At 44.9% G+C, this 11,794-nt stretch overlaps 2 protein-coding genes across 6 annotated transcripts in view; both read right to left on the bottom strand.

Moving 5' to 3' along the window:
• hivep2a (HIVEP zinc finger 2a) overlaps positions 1–11,794 on the bottom strand; it is a 125,273-nt gene that overhangs the window by 102,088 nt on the left and 11,391 nt on the right. For 4 of the 5 annotated variants that reach the window (XM_082506165.1, XM_082506162.1, XM_082506167.1 and 1 more), the window contains exon 2: positions 11,383–11,433. The gene's annotated coding sequence lies outside the window, so the exon portion shown is untranslated. Of the gene's footprint in view, positions 1–11,382; positions 11,434–11,527; positions 11,618–11,794 lie in introns of those variants that run through there. The other variant, XM_082506164.1, reaches the window with a different exon arrangement.
• Positions 7,539–11,794, bottom strand: part of LOC309689823 (uncharacterized protein) — a gene marked incomplete at its 3' end in the record, with an annotated part of 43,822 nt that continues 39,566 nt past the window's right edge. Inside the window, exon 4 of the mRNA XM_082506485.1 lies at positions 7,539–7,621. Within this exon, the coding sequence (XP_082362611.1) occupies positions 7,539–7,621 (83 nt within the window). The remainder of the gene's footprint in view (positions 7,622–11,794) is intronic.

Here is an 11,794-nt window from a genome sequence, read left to right as displayed (position 1 = left end):
ACGCATACAAAGTGGAGCAGCAGGCATCATCCCATTCAAAGGATGAGTGGCAAGAAGGCAAAAGCCTGAAACCAGTATCTCTGAATGAATATGAAGAAAAATGCAAAACCTGTGCAGTGCTGGCAACCGCCTGTCCAAACTGGCAACGGAGATGAAGTGAAGACTGAAAGAAGGTGAAATAGTGTAAAACCACATGGATAGATTAATATATGCAGATATGCATGAACTAAATTTGATGGGTATAGTTTCTCTTTCTCTGACTCACGCACGCACGCACACACACACACGCACACACACACACACACACACACACACACACACACACACATATATATAGAGCATGTACAGGAAATGTGCAGGCTGCAAGCGCAACAAAGCTGTCATTTGCATGAGGAACGATGCGGAAGCGAAACTGAGACTCTTTATTGTACCGCACTTTACTCAGACACACCACTATTACTCTCCCTGTCTCTATTTTTCTCTCTCTCTCTCTCTCCCTCACACACACACACACACACACACACACACACACACACACACACACACACACACACACACACACACACACACACACACACACACACACACTGCTTTCCATGCCATTTGAATGCACAAACAAAGAAGCCAGTGGACTTCTGGTTACATGGAGGAAATGGGAACCAAACTAACTGCTGTTGTCTCGGCAATATTCATATCCCACTAATGCTATTCAAATTCATCACTCTGTTATCTCACTCATGCCCTGCACATACACACACATACACACACGCACATGGATGAATGCACACACACGCACATCAGGAGGGCAACCACTCACTCTGACATAGTACACACGATCGTCAGTCTGCCCTCGACAAGTGTGTGTGTGTATCAGACTCACTCTCCAATGTGATGCTGTCAAGGGCACAGCTTGCATCCGCTGTACCAAGCTGTGGTCACCATGGTTACAGAACATACACTTCTTCCTCTTCACCTCCTCTTTTTTTTTACAGTCTTTATGAGAGCACAGTATTTTGTCATAGTGGACGGGTGTGTTTCTCTCACTTCCTTGTCTGCTTTAACCAATGACTCAACAGATGTGAAGCTTTCACTGGTTTGCTGTTCATTACTGGTTTATCTGCTTACTTCCCAACTCACCGTTTAGCATGGTGTCCATTTGGTTCTCTTTTTTTTTAATTAAAATTTTCCTTTTATTATTTCACCTCACTTTTGTGGACTTTTTCTAACTTGTTTATGTGGTCTTGTCAGACTAGGTAAAAAAGTGTGGCTAATATTAGCAGCACTGGTATCGGCGACCTTCATTTTTCGCATTTTACCGTCCTCACATCTGTGCAGAAGTTCATTGATTCATTGTACAACATAAAATCTTTACTTTCTGAATGGCTTGTCTGCCACTTTCCACCACAGAGAAATGGAGCAGGTTGCAGCCTTCTGTCAGGCCTGGAGTCCAGGCTAGTGGTAAGTAGTATCATGAAATGTCAGGAACAAAAGTTTATTTGTGTTGTAGATTAATAAAGCTAGCAGGGAATCAACAGCGGTTTAATTTGAAAACTGCTGCTCCAGTTTTGAGTACATTACCATCAACTTGTGCCAAGCAAACAATGACCCACTTTTAGTAATACGTGCATAGAAATGTTCTCAACCTGCGCAAAACATGAATGTGTCATGATCCTGGGTCCTTTTGACCCAGCGTTTTGTGTTTTCTCTTCGCGATTTTGGTTCTGTTCTTCCTCTGGTTAGTGTTTACTCTGTTCTGCCCGTGTGTTCCTGTATCTAGTCCGCGTTTCTTAGTTTGTGTCCTTTCATGTGTAAGTTCCTGTTTTATTGTGAAGGTCTGTGTCTTATGTGAGTGTTTTCAGTTTGCCTCCCTAGTCTCGTCATGTTAATTACTCCCAGCTGTGTCCCCACCTGTATGTAATCCCCCTGTGTTCTCTGAGTGTATTTAAGTTGTGTCTTCTGTCATAGTAGTTGCTGGTTCGTCTGTGTTGTTTCCCCTCGGTCTCCCTGCGTCTCTTGCGTATTTCCCCGGACCTCCCTGCATCCTCGTTTCTGGTTTGTGTTATTAGCTTACCCAGTTTAGGTTTCCAGTTTCTTGTTTTTCCACCAGTGCTGTTTTGTGCCCACCGTTGTAAATAAATATTCACCTGCACCAGAGCTGCCGCCTTTTGGGTCCTTTTCTACAACTCCACACGGCTTGCCCCGCAAACCGTGACAGAACGAACCAGCCACCATGGACCCAGCGGCAGTCAATCCGTCCGAGGAGCTCCAGGATGACATCGGCTACAATGTGGAGATCCTCCTCGGGCTGTGGCTGGAGAATCCTCCGTACGAGCTTCGCCGCGCCGTGGAAGGTCGGCTACAACGGCTCTTTTCCGGCCTGCCATGGCTACTAAATTCACTTCCTCTGACCATACAGGCTTTTCTCCGGCACACACCCCACCTTCTCTCAGCCACTCCTGCCTCGCTGCCCGACTCGCCGGATGCGATCTTGCCCGGCCCGTCGGAGCCGTCTGCGGGGAGGAAACGCCGATCGCGCCGCAAGCGCGCCACCCCACAGCTGGACGTTCGGACTTCTAATTCGCCGGCTGTGGTGAGTGAGGACTGCTTTCCATTTGCGGACTGTATGACTGTTCATTCAGGGGCGGTGTTCTGTGCGGCAGATGACTTTGTGAACAGCATATCACCTCCCCCGCAGCCACTCTCAGCTCAGTTAGCTCCCCCGCAGCCACTCTCAGCTCAGTTAGCTCCCCCGCAGCCACTCTCAGCCCAGTTAGCTCCCGCGCAGCCACTCTCAGCCCAGTTAGCTCCCGCGCAGCCACTCTCAGCCCAGTTAGCTCCCGCGCAGCCACTCTCAGCCCAGTTAGCTCCCGCGCAGCCACTCTCAGCCCAGTTAGCTCCCGCGCAGCCAGTGCCACCCTCAGCTCCGTCTCCAGTGCCACCCTCAGCTCCGTCTCCAGTGCCGCCTGTAGCACAGGCCCCAGTGGCTCCAGTGCCGCCTGTAGCGCAGGCCCCAGCATTACCGGTTCCACTCGTTCACTCCGTGCAGGGAGAAAGCCTAAGTCCTACTCAAGGTGCTTTTCATGGTTCAGCCGCCATTGGCACTGTTTGCCGCTCCAGGGCTTCCCCAGAGGCTAGGTCCCAGTCCTCAGCTGATTCTGGACCCCTGGAGTTTAAGCAGCCACCTGGGAAGTGCCCCGTGTCAGTGCTGTCTGAGCAGGGCCAGTGCTCAGCACAGCACCCATTTCCTTCATGTCTGCCAGTGGACTCCATGCCTGCTGGCTTTGTGATGGCTTCTGCTGGAGGGTCCAAGGGGCCCGTCCAGCCTTCATCTCGTATCTCCGCTGGAGGGTCCGAGGGACTGCTCCGGCCTTCGTCTCGTGTCTCCGCTGGAGGGTCCGACGGACCGCTCCGGCCTTTGTTTCCTGTTTCAGCTGGGGGGCCCGAGGAGCCCGTCCAGCAGCCTTCCTCGTCAGCTGGTGGTTCCGGAGAACCACACCAGCCTCGCCGCGTCAGCTGGAGGGCCCGAGGAGCCTGTCCAGCCGCCACCTGCGGCTGCCTCGTCGTCGCCTGGTCCAGCTTCATCCGAGTCTTCGTCGTCGCCTGGTCCAGCTTCATCCGAGTCTTCGTCGTCGCCTGGTCCAGCTTCATCCGAGTCTTCGTCGTCGCCTGGTCCGGCTTCATCCGAGTCTTCATCCTCGTCTGGTCCGGCCTCATCCGAGTCTTCATCCTCGTCTGGTCCGGCCTCATCAGAGTCTTCTGCTACGCCTGGTCCTGCGGCCTCTGCTTCTGCTACGCCTGGTCCTGCGGCCTCTGCTTCTGCTACGCCTGGTCCTGCGGCCTCTGCTTCTGCCACGCCTGGTCCTGCGGCTGTTATGCCGCCGCCCAAGCCTCATTCTGCACCTCGATATCGCCGGCCATTTTCCGGGCCACCTGCTGGACGTCACCGCCATCGGGGTCGGCCCCCTGAACTGCTCCGTGGTCTCCTTCGTCGCCGCCGCTGCCTTCCGCACGGCCGGCCCCCGGACCGCCATCGCCTGAGTGGCCGCCGTTGCCTTCCGCACGGCCGGCCCCCGGACCGCCATCGCCTGAGTGGCCGCCGTTGCCGTCCGCACGGCCGGCCTCCCGAACTGTATCCACGTCGCCGCCGTTGCCGTCCGCACGGTCGGCCCCCCGAACTGTTTTGGACTCCTGTGCTGTCGGCCCCCTGGCCGGCCCCCCGAATTGTTTTGGACTCCTGTGCTGTTGGCCCCCTGGCTGGCCCCCCGAATTGTTTTGGACTCCTGTGCTGTCGGCCCCCTGAACTCTTCTGTTTTGGACTCTGTTTTTTCCTGTGTTCTGGTGTGCTTCGTTTCTTTTGGTTTTGGGCTCGTTTTTTGTTTTTGTCTTTTGGCCTTCTGGTGCTCTGGTTTTGTTTTGCTTCGAGCCCTCCTTCCTGGGCCCCCGCCGCCCGCCCTGGTCGGGTTGTTTTCTGTTTTTTCTGGCTGTTTTGTTTCTTGTCGGGCTGTCTGGAGCCAGCCTTTGAGGGGGGGGGGTACTGTCATGATCCTGGGTCCTTTTGACCCAGCGTTTTGTGTTTTCTCTTCGCGATTTTGGTTCTGTTCTTCCTCTGGTTAGTGTTTACTCTGTTCTGCCCGTGTGTTCCTGTATCTAGTCCGCGTTTCTTAGTTTGTGTCCTTTCATGTGTAAGTTCCTGTTTTATTGTGAAGGTCTGTGTCTTATGTGAGTGTTTTCAGTTTGCCTCCCTAGTCTCGTCATGTTAATTACTCCCAGCTGTGTCCCCACCTGTATGTAATCCCCCTGTGTTCTCTGAGTGTATTTAAGTTGTGTCTTCTGTCATAGTAGTTGCTGGTTCGTCTGTGTTGTTTCCCCTCGGTCTCCCTGCGTCTCTTGCGTATTTCCCCGGACCTCCCTGCATCCTCGTTTCTGGTTTGTGTTATTAGCTTACCCAGTTTAGGTTTCCGGTTTCTTGTTTTTCCACCAGTGCTGTTTTGTGCCCACCGTTGTAAATAAATATTCACCTGCACCAGAGCTGCCGCCTTTTGGGTCCTTTTCTACAACTCCACACGGCTTGCCCCGCAAACCGTGACAGAATGAGCACATAAAATCACCACCAGATTTATGACGTATACATACCAGCCGGTTTTGCTCTTGCCACTGTGTTTATGTTGATATATCGGAGTCATCCTAAATCAACGGGCTTGTGCTCACTGTCTGCAATCTGCAGGATAAACTCCAGCTGAAGAAAATTAAATAATGTCTGAGGTGCAAGGGGGAAAGGGGGCAGCTGTCCAAAGTGTTTCCATGGAAGTGATGACCTTTAAAAAACTAAAAACTGATTTCCTCCATTTGTTTTTCTTGTTTTTATTACCAAAAATGTGTATTTGTAAATGCTGGACATTAAAATAGGAAGGAAAAAACAAAGAAGGTAGAGACAACATAGATCCCACAGCCTAACATACAAAAAAGGCCATGTGTAAAAGCCATATAGCTACAAAATCGACACAATTTTAGGTTTGTGTAAACATTCACAGAAATTAAAAGCTAGCTTTATGCCAAATGAAGCTACTGCACAATGTGGAAGAAATCTAAAAAGAGAACTGCCCTCCAGTTCTCACAGTACCATCCCCTTTTTTCACCTCTTTATATCAACTAAGTCGCCAGTGACTCATAGAGGTGGGGAGAATTTTAGGGTTAAGCTACTGTCTCTTTTTTATGGAATTTTTACCTGTTTAGAAAACCTACACAAAAGCTTTTAAAACTAAATCTGCCAAGCTAACATCATTCTACATTTTTCTTCTTCAACAAAACCCAACCCCTGACCTTAAACCGAGGAGAACCTTAGCTCAGGTGGCCTGGTGGATATTAAGAGGTTAAGAAGTTAATTGCATCAACATTACCCCTCCAAAATCTAAGAAATACTTTTTTGTGCTTTGTGCCACTTGCATTCAGTTTCTTTCACAGAAATTCGCGCACACAAGAAAACGGACATGCACGAAGACGCTGTCAGAACAGCTTGTAACTGTCTAGTGCAGCCGTTGACATTTGTCACCTTCGATATCCTCAAAAACCACCTGACACGCACAAGCACACGCAGACATCATATGCATTTTTGAGTGCACCCTGTGCAAGCACTGACGCACATCCTGTGCATGTCTTCTGCTCTGTTTGTTTGCATGAGTGTGTAACCTGGTGTGTGCAGAAATGACACAGTGTGAAGTTTAAAGGCCCACACGTTTATGCTTTGAGGTGCAGATAGTAATCTCTGCTTTACATGATCTATTTCTGTGCACGGTCCGCCTCAACCACACACACACACAGAAACAAAGACTCGTGGGTGACAACACATACAGTTATAGAAGAAAGCATGATGTGAGAGCCAGCGGGAGATAGAAAAGAGAAAGACGGAGGATTTTTGGATTACATAGTTCATCTCATCCTTGATACCAAGCCGCCTGTTTCACAGGAAGAGGAAGTGACACCGCTGACTCTCTCTCTCTCTCACACACACACACACACACACACACACACACAGTTTCTTCTGCTATCCATCATATTTGCAACCAACACACATTTGAAAAGCAAAGAACGCAAAAGCCCAGTCCCTAATCTTCAGCCACACACTTCTTCCATCCATCATTTTTAGTGTAATCTTCACCGCAGCAGTCACTTCACGAGTCCTCCTTCATGAATTATCCTCCATCTGTTTATAGTCACTGCTGCATCAGTATTTTTCTTCCAGCACAAGCACTATTCTTGCACAGCTCCTTTACTCTACTACTCCGCTGCTTTGAACTCAAATGCAAAACATTTGTCCTTGGTGATCATTGTGAGGGGATGCTAGTGCTTATGACTGTTTTCTGTGTCTTGACCATTAACCTTCCCATTATTACTGGAAAAGGGGCTTATATCAACTACATTAAAACATTAATGGCCCACAAAAAAAAATCATTTTCGACCTGACTTGCATATTAATTTTAATACAAAGCAGCTGTACAAGGTCGGGAATAAGATCTGCATTCAGTCTTTTGATGCTACAAAGCACATCATCTTTTTTTTTTTTCACACAGTAGTAGTGCGTTGAGGGAATGAATGCATTGTTCATCTGTGTTTTTCTAGTTTCTTGCACTATATGAGGCCGTGGAGGATGTTATTTAGAGGGTAAGCCAAGAATATCGCATAAAAAATTATGTCAAGATTTCTATTTGATTAAGAGAAAATCATAAGATTACACACTCGCTTTAAGATTTTTAAAAACTCAGCATCATGTTTCTTTGTGATCGTGGCATCAACTAGCAGAAAACTAATGTGTCATGTTCAGCATTGGGAAGTTATGTGTAGTACTTGTACTTTCCCTTCTTTAAAAAACCCCAACATGCTAAGTTTATGCTTCCTACGTCAGCGTCTTACAAGACAGATTAAGAATCTCTTTTGTTAGCATGTTCTGGTTTGACTTCCTGATAAAATAAAAGATCATTGGCAAGGACCACAACCTCAAACGGGTTATACAATGCTTACTGATAGGGAATGGTAGATGGATTTTAGGCCTCAGTTAAAGCCTTACACTGAGGTTTGGGGAAGGCGTCGCAGAGGATCAGTGGTGCTTCCCAAGCCAGGCAGATCCCTGTGGTACCAATGACGACAATAAACAGGCACACGAAGCGGGAAGGCATTTATATCCTGTACATAGCTTGTACTCACTACAGCCTGTACATACTTATAGTTATAGAATATTCACAACATACTTCATACCGTGTACATTATAACATACCATAATAGACCCATTTCTGTAATATACTCACATATCTATATTATTGCTAATATATATTGTAATATATCTATATCACTAAGCACTTCTGGATGGATGCAAACTGCATTTCGTTGCCCTGTACCTGTGCATGTGCAATGACAATAAAGTTGAATTCTATTCTATTCTATTCTATTATAGACATACAACTGGAAGAGGGGTTTATGAGATCTTGCTCCTGAATTTTGGATAAATTATCCCCAATTGAAAAGAAATGAGTAACGTGAACGAACGATCTGACAGCTTCCAATAACACTGAATTACCGGAGACATTAGCATGACAGTTGTTGTCCCACTGCTTCACCTAAACAGCCAGTCATCTGCTTTAGCTGCTTCAGGAAATATATTGCCAGGGGAGCATAATTACTCTTTATCATAGTAAACTTATAGAGCACCTCATTTTCCTCTTATTTGGTGTTCACAACACCATCTATTCAGCACATTGGTGGGATGAACCAGAAACATTGACCACGTCAATAAAACCTGAAAATTTAACGACTGTGCTCTTAATCTAGCTGGGCCTTTAACTAGTTTCCAGGATGGTTGCTGAGTGGGCAAGACTGCTATTATTATTATTATTATCTTAACAACACGTGTGCTGACTTATTTTTTTTCTTTACTTTGAATTTAGGAGACTTAAAGTGATAATTACTGTCAGCTGAAAACTATTGAAAAATTGTGTAATATTGAGAATTGTTTGGCTTTGCAAATATGACATTTTCAAAATTAAACAAGAAGGATAAAATTAATGCCAAAGTTTTTTTTTCTTGCATTCAAAATTTGTGATTATATTTATTGAGTAGTAATGATTTGTTTAATTCTGTACAACAATTAATTCTCAAGATCCTTGCAAAACGTTTCGGTATTAAACTGTATAAGAAGCCATGCAAAAGACATTTGTTATTTTCTTGTGTTTAGTCTTAGAAAAAGTATATTTGTCCTCAACAACTGGCATGAACAATTTTCTGGTACACACACACACACACACATATATGTATGTATGTATGTATGTATGTATGTATGTATGTATGTATATATATATATATATATATATATATATATATATATATATGATGTAAGTTTGTTTGTTTTTTTTCTTTTTTTTTACATAAGCCTCATTTGTTTTTTTGGATTTTTTTTTGTATATCAACAGAAAAAGCCACGCCTTCTGTCAGTTGATGTCTGTCAATGACAGTTCCAGTAAAATGCGATGAGGTGATGTCATCATGAACTCAGAAGCTCAAACAGAGACATGAAGATAAGCTGTAACTTGACTTGTTTGGTAAAGGTATAAAACCTCAGGGCAGTAATTCCAGTTTGAGATGACAAAATCTGAGAATCAGTGACATGCATATGATGTCTGGCAATTCTGCACTTCTTGCTATGATACAAACCACTGCTGCCAGCCTGGGGTATATGTTTGCTTTTATTACACCAAATATTATTTTATTTCATTTTTCAGGCAGATTGGCCATCATTGTGAAAGCAGAGTTAGAAGAGATGGCTATACATTTCCGTTGGATTTCCGTTGGATTTGGATCCTAACACAGCGTCTGCTTCTGCCTTTACTCACCATAATCAGCTCAGCTCGCAAAACTTTGGTCTTGGCAAACAAAAGCTCGACCTGATTATTGTGCGTGCGAGGAGGAAAATTAGATCATTTACCAAACAGTACAAAGCATGTTAATGAAAGAGAGTCACAGAAATGTGATTGCAGGCAGCGGGAACGTTAAAGTGAGCTCTATCATTTGCACTCCCAGCTGAGGTCGCACCTCCAATAACGAAGCTGGCCAGTTTCCCCGGCAACCAGCCGGGAGGAAACAGTTGAGAGTAATTCTGGTTAAATGAAAACAGCTCAAATGGCTCCTTGTCTTACCGTCTGTTTTTTCTTTATGAGCCTCCCTCTCTCGCTCATCACAGAAGAATCAGCCATTTTAAAAGACGGTTATTATTGCAGAGAAGCACGACTTCTTAAATGAAAACTCTACTCTTGCACAGATAGTTGAAATATTTTCAACTATTTTCAACATTTTTTCTACACAAACTGCATTTTTAAACAGTTTTCTTGACTTTTTTTTTTTAAATTAAAGTGACCTACTGTACTTTTCCTTATTATCTGCCATATAGAGTCTGTTAAAGTTGTGGATGCTCATATTAAACATGGCCAAAGTTTCAAATAATGAGGTCAGTGTAAGTTCAAATAATCCATGTGGCAGAAGTTTTGGCTTCAGACTGGTCGAAATGCTCCTTTTATGCTGAGTGATTTGACGACAAAGAGAGGATGTCCTTATATGGACATCTCTGACTATCTTCTTATTGGGGAGTTTTTCCTTTCCGCTGTTGCCACGTCTTTGCTCATAAGAGGTTGTGTAATTGTTGGGTTTTCTCTGTATTATTATAGGGTTCTTGCCGTAGAATATAAAGCATGCTGTGGTGACTGCTACTACTTTTGATATTGCAATAGGCAACCAGTCACTAGAAGCTGGCTTAAAGGGCAAAATGTCACCTGAGCTATAAATTTATTTATATTACTGAGTTTTAAATATCTTCATAGATAATCACTGACTTGTCAAAATTGACCTCTATTCATTGCACCCGAAATGTTTTACCTAAACTAGCTCATAAATTACTCTATTTTGTGCGCAATGACTGGATGTCATATATTATTTTACACTATCCGGTCGTTAAGTGATGACGTGACGAATCCTACTTCCGGGCCTAAAGTAGTCTGCGTTTAATATGGCTTTTGTGTTGTTAACATGTTTAATGTTTTGTATTTTCTTCTATTTAATCTCAAAAAGCTCCTAAAACAGTCAGTGATCACCGTTGACCTCCCTCGGCTTTTATTACCGCTAATCATTTATTTAAGCGCAGTTTTTAAAACCTTAGGATGTAACTACAGCCCAGCGCATGCAGCAGTATATGAATGACTAACCTCGTATTTTGGATGGATTATCTCAGTTGTTCTCCTGGCTGAAGTTTGGTCCTTTTACAGCATGCTGCCATGCGATTACATTTGTTCCTGACCACCGAGAACACTCACTTTAACTTTTATCGAGTGGAAAAAGGTTAGCTTGTTTATATTATGCTAACATAGCTGTGTCGCTAGCGGTCACGTAGCACATCATTATATACCAGCTAGCCAAACTCCAGTAACCCTACAAACGTCACTGCTGTTTAGTTTCCTGTCTTCATTTATGTTGGAAGTGAGAACAGAGCTGTGCATTTTAATTTGTTTCCAAAACCCCGCAGTCAGGACATGCTATATTGTATTTCGATAGAAGCTAGCGAGCTAACTCCCTGCTAACTTCTAACTCCGTTAAATGTCATAAATTCCGTTTTCATGGATGCCTGGATGTTAAACTCAGTTGTTACACCTGGTAGAGCAGACACTGATCATTTTATTAAAGATGAAAGACTTTAGACAGTTTTTCAACTCTCAGTAATGCCATAGTGATCGTTTGATATATGGACCTGCAGCGGAGTTTAGGCCCAGACACGGCTAGTGACGTCAGACTTTGCGACCGGGTAGTCGCGATATACAAGTACACAGTGGTTATTAGGTTTGTGGATCCTACCTGGTGCAACCGTTTGCTTTCTGGTCCGTTTATCAAGTCCACAAATTGCCCCTAGAGGAGAAAGACAGATGACAGAATTAGAGCATGATGGCACTCTTATGCAAAACTGCCAGTTTTAAACACACTCTGTGTGCTACATGCATACAAATGGCTGCCTCCTGCACTGGAGTCATGCTGATTTCTGACATATTGCCAAATGCCCATGCAGTCTGTATCGCAGTACGGTTGTGAAAAAAGCCCCCCACTGGACCGACAATATGAACATGGCTGGGGGATGTTTAACCCACCCACTGCCCAAAGCCACATTATCACCAAGATGTGACCCGCAGTATTTGCATAGTTTTGGCTTAGTGCTGCTTGTCCTGTAGTTCAAAACAGGAGAATCTTCAAAAAGCATGCAAATTTCCTTTTT

Source organism: Aulonocara stuartgranti (assembly GCF_965226115.1).
Source record: "Aulonocara stuartgranti genome assembly, chromosome: 15".
Lineage (NCBI taxonomy): Eukaryota > Metazoa > Chordata > Actinopteri > Cichliformes > Cichlidae > Aulonocara > Aulonocara stuartgranti.
The sequence above is the reverse complement of the archived record's forward strand: the minus strand, read 5'-3'. Positions and strand labels throughout refer to the sequence as shown.